This window comes from Lichenostomus cassidix, chromosome 4 (genome assembly GCF_008360975.1).
Source record: "Lichenostomus cassidix isolate B80296 chromosome 4, HeHo_3.0, whole genome shotgun sequence".
Classification (NCBI taxonomy): Eukaryota; Metazoa; Chordata; class Aves; order Passeriformes; family Meliphagidae; genus Lichenostomus; species Lichenostomus cassidix.
The window spans coordinates 66,641,731-66,666,176 of NC_139484.1; the positions used below are offsets into that span (position 1 = coordinate 66,641,731).

Here is a 24,446-nt window from a genome sequence, read left to right on the forward strand (position 1 = left end):
CAATCAGATTACAACTGGGAATAAGGCTCTTAGCCATGTGCAGCATCTGGTTGCAGAATTAAGATCATTTATCTCTTGGGTCTTCTTAGGCAATTATAGTATGAGATATATGCATATGGATGATGGGATTCATGCAATGGGGGCTGCTTTACCTAAGATGAGCAAAAAAGTTTTTAGAAATCTTAGGGCAATGGACACAGCTAGTCCAGCAGCTCCTGCAGAAAGTATATCAGCTCCAACAATCACACTATTCATGCACTGTGGCATTTAGAGGGGGAAATACAGTCTATATAGAGAGCTCATTAACTGTTCAAGCCAAAAGGAAGTGTTGGCCTAGGTATTTCATCAAGATCAAGGACTTTCCTTAATATATATATATCACCTTAAATAATACACTGCATCTGATATCTGAGAGAGGACAGCACCTTGGTAAGACCAGTATTCATTGAGCTTTACCCAACTGTCTTGAAAAGAAGTTTGTGATTTCTTTGATGTCTACAAGTTTCATTGACATGTACATAAGCTCAGAGCAGTGCATGATGTTAACAACCTTAGTCTAATATATCACACTTTAACCTAAATTCCTCACGAATTATCTAATGTATTTTTCTATGTCTCTACACACATTTATAGGATGTGTGTATTTCCAGCAGTAAAGGCATTTTTTGGTATTTTGCCAAAATACTTTCAAAGCCTATTTTTAAATTTATAAAAACATTTAAAATTTAAAAAACAAAATTCAAAACTTAATTTTTGAGCCGTTATTAGAAGAGGTAATTAACTTAATATGATAATGTAAAAAGTCAAAATAAAAGAGTTTTCCGAGTGTTTCTGAAAGCTGTTTTTAGTATGTAATCATTAATGTCTTAAAACATGTACAAAAATGCATTAAAGGATCAGAAATATTTCCCTGCAGGTACTTAGTATCTAATAAATAATTAATATGATGATTAACTACATGGGCAGAAGTACAGAACACCACCAAGAAAAAAAACTGCATAAAATCTGGCCTTTGAAAGGATGTGCACCGTCGTTTTTAATACATAAAAACCCACTGTGTGTGAAGAGAAAATAAAAGAAGTAAACGTGCTTGAATCGACATTATATTTTCAAATGAAACATTTAAATATCGCCGAGAGCAGTGAGGGTGTTTGGAACCGAGCGGGATGGCACCACAGTGAGCTGGGCGAGCAGCAATGGCCCTCAGCGCTGCTTGAGCAGCCACAGCGGTTTGTGCAGGTCCAGAGAGCTGAAGTACGACCACCACCAGGGCTTCTCCCTGCCTGCTGCCGACCCTCCTCGAGCCTCAGGCTGCCCGTGCTGGGCGTGAGGGTCGAAAAGTTCCAGGGGGTCGTGAGGGTCGTAGGCGTCCTCCATGGAGCGGCGCAGCAGCTTGTTGGGCCAGGCCTCCACAGGCCGCAGCACGAAATCCACGCGCCCGGCCTGCTTCATCCTGCTGGGGATGGTCACCCTCTTCATCACTCGGCTGTAGCCCGGCGCCTGGGCACTGATGATGTACGTCCCTGGGGCCAGCAGTCGCCAGTAGTCGCCATCAGCAGCTGAGGAAAGGGGCAGGAAGGACAAAACTGAGCTGTTTTTAGCCTTGCAGACCCGGTGGTCACACAGCCACCCGTGGGCACACAGGTAGCACAAGCAGCTGAGGGCAGGGCTATGGAACGATCTCAGGTTTTGAAAAATGTCTGAGTGTTAATTCTAGGTGGCAAAAGGAGACTTCACCCATGAAAACTTGGCCCTTGGGAGCTAATGGAGTGAAATTCACACACTAAATGTCAGTAACTGCTGTTCCTGTGTCACAGGGAAGAGAAGCTTTCCTTCATGCTGCTTTTCCCAAGGGCACAAGGAGTAACTCCCAAAGAAATTAATTTAAAACTACGTGAAACTTAAGAAAGTGAAATCAGAGTCCAGGCTACAATATATATATATATATATATTTAACATGTCTAAGGAGCTAAGAAATCCCTCTTTATTAAATTACATTCAATTACTTTGCAGACATTCTAGCATGTAAAAGTATGGAGTTGGAGCTGCAGCTGGTATAAATTGCCATTAGTGTAAAATGGGTGTAAATTTCCTCCAGCTGAAGGTTAGACCCTGCAGGCAAAAGCAAGGAGTTTTAAAACAGAAAAATTTATTCCTCATTTTATATTTCCTTTATTTTGAATGTCAAGTCTCTCAGCTCAGTTAATGTTGCATTAATTCTGTTTTCTCATGGAATTTCTTAGTCTTTTTTAACACCGAAATCAAAAAACTTTTTAATCATATTACATTCTTACCCCACCTAACTTAAAATATCCCTCTTTCCTAGAGTGTAAACATATTTTTTATTTAATTCTTAATCCTTTAAAGGTCCACTGCCGATGGGAAGCCATTGTCTGGAAAGAAGTTTGAAAAAGACCCTAATTCATGCCAGAGTCTCCTACCAGCCTCAAGAATCTGCCTCATCTCCACTATTGTATCCCCTCTAGTGCTAGCTTTTTTGAAAGCTGGAAAACATCCACTACATTATAAGCCATTCTGGCTTTCCAAATTGATTCAACAACTATCATTAGGGAAAAATATTACCATTCATGTCTTCTATTTTGCACTTCTATGGCCTACACTGTTCTCACTGAAATCAATAGTAAAAAGAAAGCATTGATTTCAGTGACAGCCTAAGAGCTCAGAACTTTATGACTGTGAAAAATAACAGTTGCATATGCCTCAATTCATGTTTATCCATTGGTGACAGGTATAAAGTGGACATAATTCAATGTTCTACTTTTTCTGCATTTGATATAGTTACTCTCTAAAAATTGCACATATTTATGCGTGTCCACATGAACAAGAAAGGTTGTGGGCCTTTCAGTTACTGCAATTATTCTAGTTGTGAAAATCAGAGAGGATCTAACTGTACTCCCTACAACTCTCATTCACAATATCTCAAATAACTTACTCTATCAGGGCTCCTCTCCTCTCCATGCTGAGTTACAGCCCCTGAGCATAGCTGCTGCCATATTCCCCCCAATACTGCCTTTGGTGGACAGCAGACAGTCCCAGGTGGAATTTTTTACAGCAAGAACTCTGTCATCCCAGAGACATGACAGACTTAGCAGCTACCTTGGCATGTCTTCTCTCTTGTTATTCTAGAAGAAAACCCACACCTGACCCTTCAGTTCTCCATTGAGGTGCCATTCCTACCAAACACAACAATACTTTTGCAGGTTAAGCTCTCAGTATTTTCACTCTGCCCCAGGAAAAATCAAACTAAAAGTATTACCTGTGGTGACATCATGCTGAATGCCCCTGACTGAAATACGAGCATTTTTTATTGGGTTGCCAAACTTATCGGACACAATTCCTTTTATCCCCCGATGAACCTGGCAAAGCAAAGCAAAGTTAGGTGGGAGTCACTTATTGCAATATCACAAAGAAACCTTTCTAGAGAGGAAAAAACTGTCAAAAATTTTAACCCATTATAGAGGCTCTCAGGCACTAATGCCCCTGCAGATCACATTCCCTATTTAGGGAGCTCCAAGGGGGCTGAGGGAAAGGGATAATGGAGCTTTTTCTGGGCTGGGTATGTGGCTCTGCATTGACAGACCCTTTTCTGCACAAATCACTGGCACCTCATGATCTGACCACAGGATTTAGGGACTGTTTCTGAATGTCTGCCCCAGACACAGAACCACAAAGAAATGAAAAGTTAAGGCTTTAAAAACCAGTCTGATGCTCTTTCCACAGTGAGGAGGCATCACCTCAGGTACTTGTGACTCATCATCACTCTGCTGCCTACACTTCACTGCCTGTCAGAATGCCATGACAGCAGCATGTGTGGCAGCCATTCTCCCTTCTCTACAAGCGCAGAACTGAGCTGCTTGAGCTGGTGAGAAACGTGCTTGGTGACAACTTAAAGAGCAATGTGAATGCTGTCATACAAGGAGGTGCACAAACAGCTATACTGGACGTCCAATACAATATAAAAAACAGTAAAAAATTCCAAATATTTAAACATTAAGCCTCTTAAGGTTCTCTTTTTACACTGCTCCAAAATGAACATATTTTATGTTGGAAAATCTATATGAGCTCTTCAAGTGAAAAATAATTCCATTTCAATTTTTTCTCTGAACAGGTATGACCAACTTGAGCTGCTCTTTACTTCACTTCCCCACCTCCTTTTTCTCTTCCTCTCACTTGCTTTTCCCCAGTACCCTTGTTACAAAAGAAGAATAGAAAGAAAACACGAAGCATCAAAACAATAGGAACAAGATATTTGCTTTTCTGTTGGAATATAAGGATGTCTAAAAATAATCATTACAGTAATTGATAATACAAAGCTCAAAAAAATAAGTCTAGTCTAGTTACAGGAGTTTTTAATTTAAGGTGAGACTGTGCTTTTGTTAAGCAGCTGTTCCATATTGAGTGAAGCTATTCACTGGAAGGCTTAGGAACAACTCAGTATAAGGATTTGAAAAGTATCCCTTATAATGAAACACTGCAATTTGCTTTTCAGCATGAACTTGAGGATTTATCATATGGATAGAGAGTAAATCTGGTCAGAAGAGTCATCTCAGACTCAAATTTAATTTACAGTGTAGACATACTCAAAGTAGTATGACCTCATCCAACTCCAATGATAATTTTGCAATTTCAACATGATGGGATAAAAATGACAAAATTGGAATTTATTTAACAATGTTGCTTCAGTTTGCTTTAGTATTTGTACTAGCTTTAATTTTCCCTCAAGTCGGTGTTACATGAGTATGGCAGAGTTTTTTTGATTTTACTTCTTATGGGGAGAAGAGATTGGCATTTAGGAAAATGAAATCTACTTCTGTGTGTTAAGCCAAGTAGATCTGTACACACACCAAACAGCCTGGTATATATCAGAATAAGAAAAGTTTGAATTGGTTATGGCAGACTTAATCCTTATCGGGAGTAATTCAGTCATCCTTATCTGCAAAGTTGTTTTGCTTACTGTCCTGCATTTACTCAAAAAGCTTTTTCGGCACAGACGTCTACAGTATCTCACACTATAAAATCTTTACATCTTGAAGACTTCAATTGTAATATATATGGATTTAACCCAGCTCCATTTGGATTCACTAAAACTCATTTTCATCAGACAGCTGTAAAACGAAATGAGTTTGGTGGTCTGTACTGTAGACTTTATTGAATGATAATACTTACCACAAGTAGCAAGGGGTTGCTTAGAAAGGCCATAAAAACACTCCTAACAATTTTAAATTACTGCATACTCTATCAAAATAAGGCATGACAGAAAGCTAATCTACTAATGGCTAAGAGAAAGATGAGCAACTTCTGTTTCTGTGCTCACTTACTTATTGTCAGTGAGGTATTTGTTTTTGCTGAGCTTAAACTTAGTATTAAAAATGACATTTAAGTAGCACGTTTTAATGCTCAGAGACACAGAGTTCTTCCTTTAGAAGATTTGGCTTCAGATATTTAATAACTACTTTTATAAATAAATCAAGATGGAAAGTCTGTAAACTGCATTTCTAGCAAGACTTTAGATGAATCTCAATCTTATGCTGTGGAACAGTAGGGTTTGGGACACAAACATGGAATACAGAAAGGAAAAAGTTTCAGGAAGCTCTCTGGGGAGCAGATCTTGCTGCTTTAGTCTTCAAGAGGAAGGTTGATTCATATTTTTCTGAAAGTTACGGTTTTCTGTAGTGTTAAATTTTGGACAGTTGATGAATAATGTTGCCCAAAGTATTCACAGATACCCTTTCTCACTATTTTCAAGACCTTTGCAGTCCTCAATCTCAATCCCTTCTGCAGCACAAGCAAAATGTTATTGGTGTGTCCTGCTGGACAAACTGAGGCACTGGGGCCCCTGGTGGGGTGTGGTGACTGATTCAGTATTATCTCAACAATTAACCGGGGAAACAGCAAAGAAATTAATTTTGACAAAGAATGAAAAAGAGAAGCCATAAGCAGAGCAGTACCATTTCCATGTAATTCAGAAGGGCACCTTTGTTTTCATGCCAGATTGTAAACAGTTCTTCCTCCAAAGGAAACTTTTCACATCCCACCTCCACGGTAATTTCAAAGCAATTTGTGTGAAGGTAATTAAAATCTGCCATACCTATAGGTTTAAAAAGAAAAAGGAGAGCTCATGAACAAGCCATGTAGCCTTTAACTGGAGCTTTGCTGCTGCAGCCAGCTGAATGCTGTCCCCACAATTGTGGGTTATTGTACTGTAAAGAATTCTTGCTAATATATAAAAAGTATTCAACAGATTCAGAATTCTACAGCTTGTTTCAATTACAAAACAACTAATGACAATGACATTTCGTTCAGGCAAAAAAGCATAATTTTACATTATTATTCACCTGGCCAAGAAGCAGCAATAGAGCGATAAAGATTGGTTAATCACAGTAATTGGATAATCGGTTGTATCAGAGGTGATTGCCAAGGGTCATCAGAACAGAAATGACCTTTTGCCATTGTTATGTTCAAAACTCTTTCTGTACAAAAGACATTGGATATAATTTTGGGATGAATGTAAGCCAAAGATATCCAAACCTAATTCTCACCCACGCCCCAAAGCATTCCAAATGTCTAGTTTCAACATAATTATTTGGGGATCCAGCTGAGTCCTACTGGAAAACACAACTGAAGGACTGTTGAAAATTTATGAACACTGATATTTTATCCATGCCAGTGTTGAAGGAATCCTAATGAAAACAAAATACTATTATTGGGGAAATCAAATTAACAACGGAAGCACAAATGAATTGGATGTTTGTCTCTGTTGTAGCTTTCCCTGAAAAAAGAATTCATTTAAACAGATGAAAAAGCTGTGCTTGCATACTCTACAAGGTTGATTCAGACTCATGCTGCTAAGGAATGAGAGCATAGCGTTAAGCATTTATTTCTATGTCAGATTTGAAAATGAAAATGATATTATATGCTATAACAAATTTGACCCTAGCATAACTTGTTAATTTTTGTCAGGTCCCATTGGGGTTGAATGCATCCCATGTTATCTGCATATAAATGTTACCAACATACATTTTACTACTTAAACACCCTACAAATTATGTTTTGCAGGGGTAGGACCTTAAGCAAACTAAAAGGAATAAAATTATTTTGTTCAAACCCTTGTGTCTTATAAAGGTCACGTAGAGGTTTTACCTCACTTGATATGATGGTAAAGTGGTTTTACCTCCAGTGAAGCTGTACCACTCAGCACCATTTATAATACCTCCACGTTTTACAAAATTCCCACCACAGCGAAGTTCGGAGCGGTCAGAGATGACGGGATGTGCGTCTGCGTAGGCTTTAGCCAGCATTTTAAACACCTGCAACAACCAGGATTGAAAGACATTTACTTTTACAAAGTGAAAACATTGCTACTTCTGCTATTAACTATTGCTGTTGTGAGCTCAGACAATGAGCCACCCTGCATCCTAGAGACTGAAGCAGGTGATGAACTGCTGTGCACGGAAGTTTCTTTTGTTGCTAAGAAATTTTTATTTGTCTTCTTCTCCAGGGTCCTTCTCTGAAATCCAGTATATTTAGCCAGAGATGACATATTAAATACTAGTGGGTTTTGTGATACTTGGCTTCAATCTACCGCCTGGGGCAGGAGCAGAGGACTTTTTTGGTTATACTTCAAGTACCAGATTTTAAAGTTGAAATTTAGGCATGCTTTAGGTTATGTTTTAGCTTTTGCTATTTTTACCCCTTAGAAACTACCTCTATTGCCTTCAGCCCAACTAGATCTTCACACTGACTGCTGCTGTTTAAAATAGACAGTGCCAATTTGCTTTGCACTTATCACTCACACAGAAAAACCTGCCAGCTCGATCTCAGTGACAGTTGCTTCTTTGTGGGGCAGAAACCATTCCTAGGAAGTGAATGATAGGATGTAGTGCTGTAGGATGTCACCACTGATTTCCAAAGAGTGTTGATACTGATGAAGAGCAGAGCAGTCACCACGCAGAAAGGAACAGTGACAGAACATGTAGCGAAGACAGAAGAAAGAGCAGTTATCTGCAGAAACCATTTATTTGAGTCATATTCCTGCCCTTCTTCTGCAATGGTTATTCCAACTTTGTACAAAAATCCTTCCTCTCGTTTTTGTTTATTTGAACCTCTCCTGCAAAGGCTACACTTTCAGATTTCAACACTGAAATTACAGTGGTTATCAGATGCTGCTTGATCCTACTATTCATCGTCATGAGTTTCATTCCATATTGCTTAAGACAATGTGTGCAAGAAGTTGTGTGGCTAAAATCCTAGTTTTAGAAATGATCCTAAAACTTCATCCTAGATGTTGTCATCAAGGATAAAAACCAAAATGACCAAGCACATAATATTGATTAATATTTCTGATTGTTTCTAATAATCACGTGGCTGAGCCAATTATGGGATCAGGGAGGTGACCAAGGAAAGGTGGAAAGAGAGTTTAATGTAAGAGTAAAGACAATTTATTGAAATACTTCTGATGACCAGACACTAAAAATCCAGACTTAATAAAAAATGCTTTTGCAGCTCCCTTAAGTTTCTATGTGTCTAAATATTGCTCAGACCAGAAAATAAGATGTCCTTCAAAGTTCTGTGGAAAAAGAGATAAATGTTAATTAAATATGTTAAGAGGAACATTTACTGCCAATAGTTCTGTGCCAGGCTCAACATCTTTAATTTCTACCCAAGGAATTTGGGTCCCTGTTCTGAATCTTCCATGGAAGGTATTTGATAAAAAGTTTAGAATATGCCTGTGTGAATTAGGAGCATGTTCCTCACCTTTTACAAAAACATCTGAAAAAGTTCTATTTCCAGTGACCAAATCTCCTCTCATTTGTCACCAAGAGGCATAAGGCTTTTGCCTGGCCACTAGTGAAGTGAAAGAAGACAAGTGGTAGTGAAAAGAGAACGTGAGAATTCCAAAAGAAAGAGAAATCTATTTAAAGAAAAAAAAGTTGCACTTAAAAATTAAAATTTCCTGGATAAAAATACACTTGATATAACCTAGAAGCCAATGCATGACAAGTCATGAACCTCAGAAAAACTTAGATATTTAGGTGTCATGCAGTGGGACAAAAAGGGAAAAAACACAGAAGAATCCTTGTGACTTTGGAAGTGTGAGGTTTCATACAGTAAAATGAGGTCGGCGCTGTTACCTTGGCCAACACTTTTAACCCACTGACTGTCACAGGTTGTGCTTTTCACGGGGAGGCAAGGGAGTGTTTCAACTCACCAAAGGGAGTGAACTTGACTTGGTGTGGATCTTTCTGCTCTCGTGAGCAGAGGCATCAATTCAGCTTCTTATGTAACACAAAACATTAAAACATCTGTCTCCACAAGCCCCAAAATATGGGAAAGTCTCTAATTAGGTGAGCTGAACTAGATGCAAGAATGTGAGTGTCAGGACATGGTCCAGCTTTGAGACTCCTTGTTCTCAGCAGGTACTGACCCAGGCTACAAAGAGGCTTGAAATCTGCAGTGCCTTGGAGCAGAGGAAAGAGAGGATCCCTGTGCTTCCACACATGCTCCGTGATAGACACAGGAAGGTGGCAGCATGCAGATGCATTTACAAATGGGGAAGCATGGTTTGAATACATTTCTGAGAATCTGATATTTTAATATGTGGCTATATTCTGCATTGCAGCATTTCACCCAGGGCTGCAAGATACCCCTTGCACAGCAAATGTGGCAGGTCAGCATTCAGAACAAGGGTTATGGCCAAGGTAGGGCAGCTAAACCAAACTGCTGTATTTTGGGATGCAGGTTCCCTGACAGCAGCAGCTGTATATGACAATACTTAAATGCAGGTCACTTCACAGGTACAGGTTTCATAACTTTCTGTGCAAAATTTGAAGTGATACTGACAGTGCTGTTAAGGTTCCTGTGCTGAATAATTTGAAAAGTTGTTTTTTCATTGAGAACATCCCCAGCTCTCCCCTATATGTTCTAAGCTTCCACTTTTGTAGCCAACTTCCCAGACTTTGCAGCAGTCACCTGTGTAAATTTCCTTGTCTTGCTCTGTTGCAAGCCAGGAGTGCCCTCAGGGTTTATCCAGCTGTGCACTACACTGGGATGGAGCCCTTTGTCTATGTGGCTGCATCCTTTCACTCCAAATACACATGCTGTCCCTGAGTGGAGATGATGGAGGTGCTGCTGTTCTCCCATTCCAGGGGTGAACTGCTTGATAATGCACACATGGCAATATTCCTTCACCATCCTAGCTCAGGCAGTGAGATGCAAATGCACACATTTATGATTTCTCCCAGTCCTCAGCAAGAGGCTCTGCAGCTTGCATTAGCAACCACCAGATATTTCTCACACAGGCTTTTTTACTTTGCAGTGCCTGGTTAATTTTACTGCTAAATGATTTTCATACACACGTATTCAGTAGCCATTGCACAGCTCAGAAGAAATGGATTGATACAGAAAATGTTTAACAGTCGTAAATCTTTAAATATTTAATGTGTGTTAGTGAGAACTGTCATTTCAGAAGAAGTCAGCCTAGAGATATGCTCAAAGATAAAGGATGCTTCAAGTCAAAGATCAACTTCTGACTATTTTCAACTGCTCTTTGTTTATATAAAGAACCACTTTTCTTAAGAGGCCACAGACATTTTTAGCACACGCTAGAAGGCTGAAAAGCTAGCTGATCTCCTGGTGGGCATGTCGGCAATGAATACTAGATTGAGGAAACCAAAGGGAAATAGGAAAGATGGCAAAAAATTTCACAGAAGATTTACAGTGAGTCCCAAATGAGGAACTTTCCAGGGACAAGAGGGGGAAACAATTCCCATTCATTTGACCTGGAATAAATGTTACAAGGCTGCCACCACATGGCAACGAGCTTTTTTTCCCCCCACTCCTCATGGATTCCAAGGGAAACAAACTCTGCTGGTCAGACTTGTTCCTTTTCTTCTGGAAACCACTGGTAAAAATATCACAGCCTACTCTCTTTAAAAAATTAAAAGCTTGGATTTTCCTAATCTGCACTTTATGAAACCATGTTTGGTCTCACAAAAGATGGTAAATCTTTCCAGACCAAGCTGATAGTATGTAAATAATTTTAAAGTATGTTAAGTAAGTGTATAAATCAGAGTCACATAATGTTCTGAGCTGGAAGATATCCACAAGGATCATCAAGTCCAACTCTTAAGTGAAAGAGTTGGTTGAACACTTGACCTTGGCATTATTAGCACTATGCTCTACCCAAATGAGCACATGTCACATTATATACAGACTTACATTATGTATATAAACATGTGATTTATTACATATTTAATACATACATGCATACATATACACACATGTACACGATCTAAATTAGTCAAAGTTTGTTATTTATTAAAACAAAATGTTTCCATAGTTCCACACATGGAAACCACACCAGTATGCTCACCCTGCAAAAACAATTTTACCTTCTCATCAGGTGTAGGGGAGAACATTTTTTCTTCCATAGGATGCCTTGAATAGTCATAAGGATAGGTCACAACCAGCTCACCCCCATGGAGGCTGGCGGAGAGCACAAATGGGATAGACCTCAACCACTTCATGACTGCTTTTGTCTCAGGGGCCACCTGAAATCCAGGAGAAAAAAAAAAAAAAAAAAAAAAAGCTGTGACTAGCCATGCAGCTCCAAAGGGATTTCATCCTGGGCAGGATGAAGCCCAGTGGAGAAGGGACTGTGTAGAAAGGAGACTTTTGAGGCTCTTTGGCTCTTCCATCCCAAAAGTTACAGGGGGAAAGTCTGATTGCCCCAGGGAATAGATGATACACACCGTTCACTGTGGAAAAACTGGAGCAAAAAGGGAAAGAGAAAATTTGACAGAAGAATAAACTTTTCATTACAGTGACATTTTCAGCAGTTCAAAGTGATGATGGCAGTACTTTAGGCTGAAAAATGTGTGGCATTTTATCACTACTTACAAACCAAACTCCCTATCTAATTTCACTTCTGAATCAGGATTCAATCCTGATTGAATTCAATCACTTCTGGGTTGACTTTGAATGAATACGCTGGAATAGGGGGATAAATTTGCAATTCTCATCACTTGATGAAAATGCATTTGCTATCTTTTGGTCCAGGTTTATCTGCAAATAAATGAAAACTAATGCATATAAAACACAGCAATGTCTGCAGTTTACCTGCAGTGAACTGTGGCAGATAAGTCGCCAAATTTGGGGGGTTTTGACAGTTCCTCTTCAGTAACAGCGGCCAAGGGAGAGGGAACTGACTCCAAGAGATGTGCAGGCACCCAACATGCCTACATGGCTCCTTCACCCCGTTTTTGAGGAGTAATTTCTGGGACCTGCTCCGGTGGTAGTTCATTCTTAGGGATAACAGTGTCATCTGGTGGCCGCTCTCTGCAAGCCCAGACTCACACCAGTGCCCCTGGAGAGATGAGATTCTTTCCCTTGCAGCTGGGCGAAGTTAAATGGGGGAAACCTGAGGAGGGCAGAGGCTGCTCGTCCAGGCTCTGCACAAGTGCATAAATGCAGACGATACGCAGATATCTCTTACAAAAATGAGAATGATCTGGTACAATGAACTTTGTCCAACATCTATTTAGGGCTGCTAACATTGCTTATCACCCTTTGCTTTGACTCTGTCAGCTGCAGAAAACCAGATAGCCACAGCTCCTGAGTGCCTAGTGACTAACAGTGTGCAGGAAAAATAGTTCCAGAACAAATAAACAAGAAAACTCAACCAAACGTACCGAATGAAACTCCTAAAGACCTATACATTTGTGTTTCAACGATAATTCCTGTTTTCTTTGGATCAGTCCCTAATCTGATATTGTTACAAAAAACCTTTGGGGATCCACAAACCCAGGTCTGGAGCAGAGAAAAACACTGTGAAGCAAAAGTGAACCATGGACGTATTATAGCTCCATCAATGAGGCAGAAAGCCAAGGAAAAAGTCTTATCTAAGTATAGTTTCACCTAGAATGATTTAAGTAGATATTGCCCCGTCTATTCCTGATCTAAGCAGGAAAGAACCTCCATATAGATGCCATAGTTATTAACTGAGTCCTTCTAGTTTTCAGGTTTCCTTAAAATACCCTTCTGTAGCTATTGATCTGAGCTAGAGCCTTTAGCCACTGCGAGTGTGAAAGGCTGTGCCTTGTATTAGGGAAGAAATAGGGAAACTCAGGGAAACCTGAGTTTCCCACTGCTACAAAGTGAATCATTACATCAGTAGTTTGTGATTAGCATATGAACACAAGCCAGTTGGTGCCACTGATCCCCAGGAGAAAAAGGCCAGGTTTATTTTGTCTGTCAGCCTAGTGATAGCCTCTGGATCTCTGTGTGACAACCCATTCAACATTTGCATTTTAAAGAGGCAACTTAAAAAATGGGATGTAACTGGTAAAGTCTGACCAACTGAGGAACACATGGAATGCACTTTGCACGCCAGAAATCTAACCTAGGTTTTTTTACATGATAGGGAAGATTAGACACAGAGTTTCCAGGAATGGCATGACATGGAAAAAAAAAAAAAATTGAAAAAAGCAGATAAAGGGCATTCTAAAAGGAAAGGACTTTTTGCTGTCTCACACATCCACTCACACAGTGCAGAAGTGGAAGAAGAAAGTAGCCCCCAGGCCTCCTGGCAAGGAACATGGAAGTGTCCAAAGGATTGTCCACCAAATTATTTACTTTTTCTTGCCTTTTTACAGTGTCCTGGAGTGATCTGATCATGACCTTTATCCTGGTAGTATTTGGGACTGCACCAGCCACTCCCACCTTAGCCCTGGAAGTTCATCCTTTGAGCTATCTCCTCTGAGGAGCAGAAGAACCCAGATGGCTTGTAAGGGGCTGTAAGTGTCCCTGCCTGCCCCGTGGATCCCTGTTTGGGAGCACCTGGCCCCAAGTTCACACCCTCCAAGCCCATAGCATCCGAGGAGGATGCTGCCCCAAAATCCCATCAGCTCCCTGCCCTGCTGCAGCTGACCCAGCTCCTGCTGCCCAGCCAGAGAAGCCATGCCTGACACAGCATCAGCCCTGCTTTCAAACAGCAGCCTCGGGCCTTGACAAGATTTTTAAATTGCTTCTGAAATTCAGTGGACAAGAGTAAAATGCACAGTTTTATTTGAGAGCTCCTAATTTCAGTTCTTCATCTCAACCAGCCAACTGGCTAAGTAGATACCTGCATAAGCCCCAAAACTGTGGTGTCTCACAGAGCCCAGTGTCTTATTGAAGTGAATGTTGTAGAAAACCAGGAGTTTCAATGTCACTATTTTTATCCTAATAGCATTTCAGTGACATCAATGATTAAGGCTTTGAAATGTGCACATCTTGGTTCAGCTCCACCGGATGATAGCAGATGTTATCTATGTCACTCTGGCCTTTGACTTTTCCTTTAATGTGGGTTTTGTGGGGTTAGATTTTTTTCACCAGGGCTTTTGCTTTTAAGTTAGATGAGATCAATTTTAAAGTACCCATCTCACAGGAACAATTCAGAGCACAATTAGAAAACAGCTAAATTATTTCTGCCTGAGTACAGAGAAGGGCCACTACCCTTTTTAAACCTGAATCTCATTTCTGTCAATTATACTGCAATTAGTCACTGTCTCCATGGCTTTCAAAGATTTCTATTTCTCCCTTTTAAAAGCAGCCAGACTAATTTTCCTAAAGACTATGCCAGCCTCCACTGGCATAGACTTCCAAATTCTGTTTGAATCAAGCCAATTGAACTGACTTTATTTCAGATGAAGCCTGAAGTCTCTCTGTCTGAGCCCTCAGACCACTTATTACAATAATCCATAATAGTGGGGAACAAAACACACTATATAAAGCCAGGCTTTTGGGGAGCAGGATCTCTGGCTGAGAGCTCGCTTTCTGTTTCCTGATCTTTATACAATGCCCTGCAACACTCAGGTAATTACTTTAATAAGGCAGGTAACAAACACTATTAAGTAAATGAAAGCTGAGAGGCTGCTGCTGAAACATTCAACCTAACACTCCTGCAGGCACAAAACACTGCTCTAAGAGCTGTGGGCTCATCTGCCTGACAAAACTAAGGCTCATTTTGGGGGGGCTGGTTTGGCAGTCCTGTGATACCACCAGCAGAGGGGACACAAGGCTGTGAGACCACTTACTGCCAGGTTTGGAATCACAGGAAGCTACAATCATCAAGGAGATTTTGTGGTGCCACCAAGGCCACAGGCACATTGACTCCTTCATTTGTTCTGCAAAGCACATGGAGACGCTTTGGGTGTTGTTTACGTGAGGACCAGCGTTGGGGCCAGGAGAGCCCCTAGAAGTTCTCTAAGCTTCACTGCTCTGAGGAATGATTCTTTGGATGGTCACCTTCCTTCTCCTTTAAAACCAAGGAAAGGTTTGCAGGAGAAGCAATGCATTTGTAAGCCCAGGTCTGCACCCACTGAGGCAGAGCTCAGGCCAGGGTGATTGTGTGCCAAGGCTCCCTGGTCCCCTCTCTGTGGCGGCAGAGAGCCCAGGGTGAGCAGCACACTGCAGCTGGGGCAGAGCTGTGCTGGCAGCTGTGAGAGCAATGCTAGGCTGTCTCCACCCATCCCTCTGTAAACTGCTGAGAGCTTACACAGTGTTTAAAAAAGCTAAATACATGGTTGCAAAAATGACTTCTGCAAGTGGCTTCCTGCCATTGACCATCTCACAGATCAGCAGAACCAGGGCAGAAGCAGGACTTGGAGAGGAAGGAGGGTAGAGCCAGGAAATCCAGAGTTACAGGGACTCTGGGCTGCACAGTGTGAGAAAAGCTTACAGCTTGCACCAGGCACTGGCAAGAATAGGGGTCAAAGACATGTTTGTCCTTCCTCAGTGTTGCTTGGATCCTCAACTCTGCGCCTCTGGACACAGAGAAAGAGGGAGAGCATGGATGGAGGGAGATCTCCATCCTTTCCTTCCCATGTTGGAGCAGGGGAAGAGTCTGAGGAGGCCTCCCCCTCGGGTGGAAGGAGCACCACAGATAATGTGAGATGAACCAACCACAGCCCCCATTCCCAGTCCCCCTGCACCACAGGGGGAAGCAGGTATAGAATTCAGGTGCAAAATTAAGCCTGGGAAGAAGGCAGAGGTGGAGGGAAAGTGTTTTTAAGATTTCGCATTACTGTAATCTGATTTGATTAATAATAAATAAAAGAAATATAAATAATTTATAATTAAATATAAATTATTTCCTCGAGTTGATTCTATTTTGTTTCTGATGGTAATTAGTGACCAATTTCTCCCTGTCTGTATCTCAACTCATGAGCTTTCAGTCATATTTTCTCTCCCCTGTCCAGCTGAGGAGGGGAGTTATAGACTGGCTTTGGTGGGCACCTGGCATCCAACTAGGGACAACTCACCACAGTAGTGAACCAAAATCTCTCTGATTTTTCTCCTAAAAATCCCTTTTTTTTTTATCCCAGCTATTTTCATTTGCCCTCAGGCTCTGCTCCACAGCTTTCAACCCTTCTTTTCCAATCTGAGGCTCTGTACTCTACTTGAATTTACCAGCTCACTGTTATCTGTTATTATTCAGCCAAAGGTTGAAAACTTTTAAGCTTGTGACCTATATTAATGCAGATTCAATGTCATTAGCTGGGATCTGTGAATACAGCATAAAATAGAATGAACTATTTGAGCTTAGTTATGCAGAAATTAGTGATCTAATATACTGTGCATTATTGAGCCTCTCACAGCCTTGCAACTTCATATGCACATTATCCCAAGGAAGTAATGTGCTTTTATCCAGATTTTACTACTGCAAAATGAAGTGCCAGGACACTGGGGCAGCATCGGAGATGCCTTTGGAATTTAGACCTGGCTTTATAGAAGACCACCTGCAGCAGAGTAAGAAACTGAAGTATGATCTCTCAAATCTTCTGCTAACACACCAGCTGCTGAAACAACCTTCTTCCCCACCTGTCTGAGGCTTTCTGCCCGCAATAAATATTGAATTAGAGTAAAATTAGTTGAAAAGCAGAAGAAAAGCAGAGCTCCCAATATATGAACTACTGATTCAGCTCCCTGTGATTCTTCTTTCAAGGGCAGCTAAGGTCCACTGAGAGTTGCCAGTGCCAGGGATTGCTGGGCTGCCAGAAGCACAGGTAGGACTGAGCTTTGCACTCCTGACAGAATATTACACAGAGCTGAGTGAGGATGAGTGTGAGGCCCTGTAGTGCTGCCTCCATCCCGCTCCCACCCTGTATTAGCAGCTTCCCCTTCCAGCAGCACTGCAGCTAGACAGGATGTTCTTACTGCCCTGTATGGTTCCAGTAGTTTATAAACACCCTCTTTTAATGGAAGATGACTGCACACAACTTTGCATGCAGCCATTGTACATTTTCCAAGGCAGAAACTCCTATTGCATCAAATCCGTGCAGAACTTCCTGCAATGACAACCAAATCTGCAAAGCCTTTAGCATGCACCACATTTTAAAGCACTAATGATGAATCATGACACACTTGTGACCCCCTTGTAACAGTCATTATTCTTAACCTAATACAGCAAAGTTCAAATAATCCACAAATTTTCTGAATTATTTGTGACACCTGCTTCTTTGGCTCTGGCCTACAGCATGATTTTCTTGCCGCTTCTGAGCCTGTCCAGTTCAGTCCTACTTAGAAAATCTGATTACAAGCAAATAACTTCAGAACAAGCAATCTCAGTCTCTTAATTCCTGAGCTGCTCTGCAGTAGATATGATTTATAAAATGTGTAATTCATACCTTACCCCACCAATAGGACTGTGGAATGGGGATGTGGTCCAGACGGGCCCCACGAATCCCAGCTCTTCTGTAAGCCTCAGACGTCAAATCTGGGAAATTTCTGTTCAGGTCCAAGTTCTGAGCTGTCTGTCGTCCAATGACCCATCCATTGTAGCCAGCCCCCTATTTTGGAACACAGAAACCAGCTTCAGAACAGCTCCCTGCCTCCAAAGAGCACTTTGTGGAAATTGTTTAATCAAAGGGAAGTTTTAAAAGAAGTAAACTGAAAATGTCTGTACTGTTAAAAACCCACACTTACTAATTAATCACATTTTGTCTCCATGAATATTAATGCACTAACTAGCATTCAGGAAGTGTTTCACTCACCAGTGATGTGACTCATGAGAGGAACACAGGAGCCTCTTGCTCAGAGCAGCATGCAGAGTGGTTAGAGGAGGAGAAAAAGAAAAGAAGAAAATACAGCTGATGCCCCAAGACAGGATGAGGCAGAGTGCAATGACCCCCAGACTCACACAACTGACAGAGCTCACCACATGAGCAACACAGAGAAAGAGGTCTAGTTTCATGCTAGTGGTGGTAGAGAAAACAATGAGGGGGAAAGAAGAATGTTTAGTAACAAATGATAGAATCTTTGTTTTCACAGGTCTCCCTCAGATATGAGGTTATCTCTGAAAACTGCCATCCATTATTGAAACTGTGACAGTACAGAAAATATTCACATTTCATCATACCTACACTTTTAAAAGAGGGGAACATTTATTTCATGGTATTAAACTGCATTTCCTTATAAAGCAGTGTAAGTCATTATAGTGAGTCAATAGGCATTTTGTTCTAGAACTGATAGCAGAGAGTGGCAAGTGTGTGAAAGACTAACACAGTCATTCCCACATCATCACATGCAGGCACCAAAAATGACAAATTTGGCTTTGATTTCCTCTTATTTCTGTTCACACTATCTTTGGAAAGCAGTGCACCACCAAACCCACCTGGGATTATAACAGTTCTAGCAGGAACATTGTTAATGTTCCCTCCTTTACATGACACTCCCCTCCCAGGTTGTTCTTACCCACAGAGAATTGTAGAAACATGAAGGCCTGAACACCTCCTTATACTCAAACTTTTACCTCTTCTGCAGCCAGTTCATACCCATCAGGGTTGAGTGAAGGCAGGAGATGAATTCTGGTGTTATTAATCAAGCTCTGGATGCGAGGGTTCCCAAGAAGATACTCTGAGCACAGATACTGTGCAAGGTATATCAGCAGCTCCTTCCCCACAACTTCATTGCCGTGCATGTTGCCAATGTACTTAAATTCTGGCTTGACTGTGGGATATGAAGTAATGAGATGCTTTAATTTGATTATACCTGAGTGGTTTCCAAAATCAGGCTAACCCAAGTTGCTTACTGATGAGTCAAATTTTGTTTACACTTATATCATGCACACTTCCCTGCAAATAGCACAGCACTTCCAGGTGAACTTCCCTCCATTACACACAAGTTCAGTAATAGTTTAAATAGTGGGAAATAACTAAGTCCAAACTATCAGGATTCCAAACCATAAGAGGCAATCATTGCTCTGAGCTTTTGCTAGACTCGTCATTAATTGTGCACAAAGGATGCTGAAAACAAAAATTTCAAGCCATGGCTGGGGAGGAACAAAATACAACCCTGACATTCTGACCTACCTTGGGCAGCTTCAATGCCTTATTTTGTCACAGAGCCTAGAAATGACCTGCAGATATGTAATATATTATGCCTTTATTTGGCAAAGAAGATAGGTTAGGCATATAAAGTGGCTTTCAGGATAAATAGCCCTGGAATAAGCCTATTAGAAAAACATAACTTCACAATTCCCTTCAGTTATTCTCTCAATTTCCATCATTCCTTAGAGACTAATGGAAAGTAGAAAATAGGTGCACTTTGGATACACCCTTTCCTGTCTATCCCTTCATCTTTGCCTTTGATCCTGGCCAGCCTTGAGCACCAGACACTGGAGGGGGCCCAGCACAGAGCTATTATGCCACTTGCTCAGGCTGGCAAAATCTCCAGCCCTGGAGCTATTTCCACCTCCTTTTATACTGTCCTGAGCAGCATGAAGCAACAGATTTAGAAGGAAATGCTAGGAAAATGTGTTAAATTACCACCTTTTATCATGCCATATCACAGTTTTCATTTAAAAGCCTGATTCACAGGCTTTGTGTTTTCCTGGCCAGTGGAGTATAAGCTTAAAAAGACACCTGCAACTTCTTTTCTTTGAAAAAGAGAGGAAGGATGATAGGCCAGGAAAATGTAATGTAGATCTTTGCTCTGTTAATGATATTTACTGGGACCTGAATAAGTTCAAAGGCACCTCAAAATACCTCTAGACTGTGCAAGGCAGCAGGGCTGAGAGTAAACAAAGCCACCAGTCTTTGCTGTTTTCTGCTTCCCCTGCAGCACAGCACACAGAGGACACAGCAGCCTGACCTGAGACCATAATCTCAATTAAGTATTAAGCCAGGTGAAGTTCAGTTCTGCCACACTGCTGAGGTTGTATCAATGCTGGAATTCTTCTGATGAGAAGCAACCTGAGGCTCTCAGCAGTGGCCATAGCAATCCACCATATCTAGTCAAGTATAATTTTTGAGCTGGGAGCCGGTGACTGGAAAATAATACCTAATACTCCAACAGAAAATTATCTGCTTTTTGAAGAATTTAAAACACCTAAAAATCTGGCCTACAGAACTACAGAATAAGAGATTTGCACTGTTCCTGTCTGCAGAAAATTTGTGACAATTCATCCTAATGTATATATTAGCACCTATATTGTACATATTAGCACCTATATTATACTATAGTATAATAACATCTGTTTGGGTACTATGATAACATAAATTCCTGGTGCCATCCACCTGTTACACTGACATGAATCTCTGTTCAGAAGCACTGTTTTCTGTGCTGGATCATCCTTTTTTGGGTGTCAATGTCCTCGTGTATCTGAGGCTTTCTCAGAAGATGTGTGTATTTTAGGATGTGAAGGACAATGAGGGAGTGGTAAATCTTAGGGAGGGCAATTCAGAACAGAAAAGTGTCCCTAATTTTGTACATTGGGCAGAAATAAATAAATGCCATATCACTGCAACCAAATACATGGTCCTACAAGGAACAGGTTTACCAAGCATAGTCGTATACAGAGCTGTAACAGTAAGAAATTGCTACTGGGTTTTAATTGCTACAAGGAATCATCAACTCTCACTGTAATTCAGGAACACGAGGGAGGAGAAGCAGCTTTGAGTCAATGCTTTTCACAGTTTCAGTGATGTCCCAGTAAAAGGACCTGTTTTCACTTGGGTTGTCTGCTCTCCCCTCAAGCAACCCGATCAGCACTGATATAACTCACGCAGTTCGTGGTGTCCAGGCTTGGTTGAAAACTCAATCACAAAAAGATCCTTCCCTTCAAAACTGCGACCTATGCTGTAAGTTGTTGCAATGTGGGAGCACTTAGAAGCAGTCTTCTTCAGCGTGCTCACCATTTGGGAATAGGAATGGTGTTTGAACTGAATGAAAGTTGCTGGCAAGTCTGAAGGCAATTCTTCCTCAGCATCTACTTCTCCTGCAATGAATAATTGTAGCAAAATGTTTAAAACCATAGTACTCAGAGGACTGTAAGAAAGTCCATGCTTTTTTGAAAAATACCTTTATGGGTAGAAGAATTACAGAAAATAAAGCTGCAATCAAAACCTGAAATGTATGAAGTGCATCGTACAGTGTTTATTGTGGCATGTTTTATTTGCAAAATCCTACTAATGCATATGCACACTGACAGACATTTGTGCAACCTCCAGTTATAATTTGGCCTTTGGCACGCTAGCTCATTTTAGTAACAAAATGTACAGATTTTTCCCTTTGAATTTGGTGATTTTTTTTTTTTTAATGACATTCATCAGTCTTCAGCTATCTGGATCTTCATCCAAACAAAAATCTATGACAATCATTAACGAGAATATTTCAATGAGCTGTTAAGCTTGACAGGCAATCACAGATTTATGAGTGCACTAAAGTTTCAGTTTTTAAATAAAATCTTTCAAATACATAGACAGCTATCACACAGGACAGGGCTTATCTGAATGCAGCCAAACACCTTTCTCTGAGCTGCCTGTCTTGATGCTCTTTTTAAATGAGGAAGAAAAATAGGTACTCCTTGAGCACAGTTTAATTAAGTGTTTAAAACAGGTGGAACAAAATTAACAACACATGATAGGTCTCTACAAAGACAACAGGCAGAGATGACAAGCAAAGAGGTTTTGTGCCACAGAGATGTCAAGCTGAGTGAGCTGAGCCCCTCCCCAGCAGACAAGGTGTGCCAGCAGAGTTCCCTTGCTCACCTCGCAGCTTTGCCAGAGGGTCAAAGCACCCCTCTTCCTCCCCAGCGAAAAAGCGGTCACAGTCCAAGAAGTAGGGCCAAGCCATGTCTATTGCATCAAAGGCAGGGAGGCAGGTTTTTTTGAGGTTTTCACAGACGTGCCTGCAGGGCTTTATGACTCTGTCCTTTTCACACTGCGGGGCCAGCACTGAGCATCCCAGGAGCCTCAGGTCGGGGTTGCATTCCCCCTGGAGCAAGTTGTGCAGCACGCTGATGAGGAGGTACTCAGAGCTGTACTCAATCACTTCTCGAGACTTCTGATCCAGAAAATTAGGATAGACCATTTGAGTATAGGCAACATCAGTACAAGAACTCAAGGCAATATCCACGCATTTTGCTATGGAGAGGAGATGAACATAGGAATAACAACTTTCTTCACTGACATTCTGAATAGTTCAAAGACAACATAACAAATACTCTGCCCAATGGACTTATTTCTTTAGTTCTCAGATAGGCTGGAAACAGTTTGCAAACTGATTTGCCTGTCTAAAACCACTTACACAAAGATGATGAGAAGCATGCTTGGTCTGGAGATATAATTTGAGTTTAGGAATTTGACCAGAGAATTCCTACGAGAAAGGTGGGAAAAACTCAAACTCCTGAATAAAACTGTATTTGTGATATCACTCTCTCCCCTGTCCTTGCCTCTGCATATGGATTCTCTGAGTAGGTGTGAGCTCATGGAGGTTTTTTTTGTTTAGTGGGGAATGTACCACTAAGTTAGCTCTTTTCTCTGCTTGGTCCCACAAATTTTTTAGAGTTTAATATCTACAGACCTTCTGTGAAGTTTGATTGAAATTGCCCAAAGAGATGAAAAGTCATTCTGGTGCTTAACTCACAGACAAGCAGACCCATAAATGTGATTACATGCATATTCTCATAAACCCAATGCATTTTAAGAAATCAGGTTAGTAGACCTTAGGAAGGATAAGAGTTGACAGTACCTTCAACCCACTCAGAGGTGAAAAGGAGTAATAGAAAGACATCTCTTCATAAAATTACTGGCTATTATAGTAATGGGGGTACATTTGAGCATCCTTTTGATAATGGCTCTGGTTGGTAACAAATGCTGTTGTCACAGCAGCAAAATACTACACGCTGTGAAAGAGCACAGATTTCTTGTAACAAAACCCACTACAGCACTGACATCAGAGTACTTGTCAGGAAATCATGAAGAAATACTTAAGGTTTTGATGTTCTCCAAGAACAGCAAGGAAAGACTCTTCATACCTTTCTGTACAGTTTGGCATTGACCTGTAAATAAAGAGGAAAAGAAAAATCATGCCAGTGTGGGTATACGTGGCTCCTCCCTTGTGTTAGGAATTGTCTGGTCTGGTATCCCCACAGAGCTGCTCAGCTCTGCATCCTGAGGTCCAGCCATACCAGGGACAAACGCATATTCCCAGCAGGCACATATTACAGAATCACAGGATAAGCCAAGTTGAGAAACCCCATTCATCCTCATCCACACACATTTCCTAGGTGCCTAGGAAATTTCACTAATCAAAACCGAGGTCTTTTTAAATCTGGTTTAGTCTAAAAGTCCATATGGGTCCTTCTGTACATATCAAGATGTTTTTAATCAATCTCCCCTAAAAGACCTATTTGTCCCACACAATGCTGGGCACACTTTTCTTGTAAAACAATTCAGCCTTTGGTAGATACAAGAGGACTTTATTTCTTCCTCATCATATTTCATTGTATCTCTAGCACTTGCTTTTTATCACACTTTTAATAATATCTTAAAACTAATTATTTCCCTCCCCAACTACTCTCATAGAAAAGCTTTTCCAAAAGATCACTCTTCTAATAGCTAGAAATTGCCTTTTAATTTCCTGTTTAAAAGTACTTCTGGCCAGTTTATATCCATGTGTTGTTGTGCCAGCATTGTCCTTTAGCTTAAATAGCTCTCTGCATTCCCTGGTGCATTCCTTCACCCTGTGCTTGCAAAGAGCAAACAGATCTCCTCTATTTCCTGTTTGCTAGGTCAAATAAATGATGCTTAATTTTGAGGAAACATGGCTTGATGACCCAGGAAATGCTTCTTTTGCTCCTGTAGCAAATGGTTCTATATTGCCCTTCTCCAAGGCTGACAACTGAAGAAATATATTTCTACCAAGGTATTGGAGTTGGTTTCACCCCCTGTGGGAGCTAAATCACTGTGTGCAAACTTGAACACCACCAGGTTCACTTTCCCTGTGATGCACAGGGGATCTGTTCTGCTGCTATTCCTTCCTGCTCTCACTGGGGGGACAGGCATCTAGCTTCTTGCTCAGTAAATTGAGTATTTGTCCTCACAAGACCAAATTCATTATGTTTTCTTTTTTTCCCTGCTAAAGAGGGTTTAAACTTCTACTCC

General features: G+C 41.0%; 1 protein-coding gene and 1 long non-coding RNA gene across 4 annotated transcripts in view; one reads left to right on the top strand and one right to left on the bottom strand.

The window, feature by feature from the left end:
• Positions 1 to 1,081: 1,081 nt before the first annotated feature.
• CPZ (carboxypeptidase Z) overlaps positions 1,082 to 24,446 on the bottom strand; it is a 34,888-nt gene continuing 11,523 nt past the window's right edge. For all 3 annotated transcript variants that reach the window (XM_085059710.1, XM_085059713.1, XM_085059712.1), the window contains exons 2-11: positions 23,318 to 23,341; positions 22,050 to 22,424; positions 21,065 to 21,277; positions 18,812 to 19,008; positions 17,688 to 17,849; positions 11,412 to 11,570; positions 7,193 to 7,328; positions 5,970 to 6,109; positions 3,278 to 3,377; positions 1,082 to 1,559 (exon numbers count right to left, since the gene is read on the bottom strand). In XM_085059710.1, the coding sequence (XP_084915836.1) occupies positions 1,204 to 1,559; positions 3,278 to 3,377; positions 5,970 to 6,109; positions 7,193 to 7,328; positions 11,412 to 11,570; positions 17,688 to 17,849; positions 18,812 to 19,008; positions 21,065 to 21,277; positions 22,050 to 22,424; positions 23,318 to 23,341 (1,862 nt within the window). In that variant the 3' untranslated portion in view covers positions 1,082 to 1,203. The remainder of the gene's footprint in view (positions 1,560 to 3,277; positions 3,378 to 5,969; positions 6,110 to 7,192; positions 7,329 to 11,411; positions 11,571 to 17,687; positions 17,850 to 18,811; positions 19,009 to 21,064; positions 21,278 to 22,049; positions 22,425 to 23,317; positions 23,342 to 24,446) is intronic.
• LOC146438763 (uncharacterized) lies at positions 1,508 to 4,009 on the top strand. The gene is made up of 2 exons (XR_014851919.1): positions 1,508 to 1,644; positions 2,368 to 4,009. It is a non-coding gene; the product is annotated as an uncharacterized LOC146438763 (long non-coding RNA).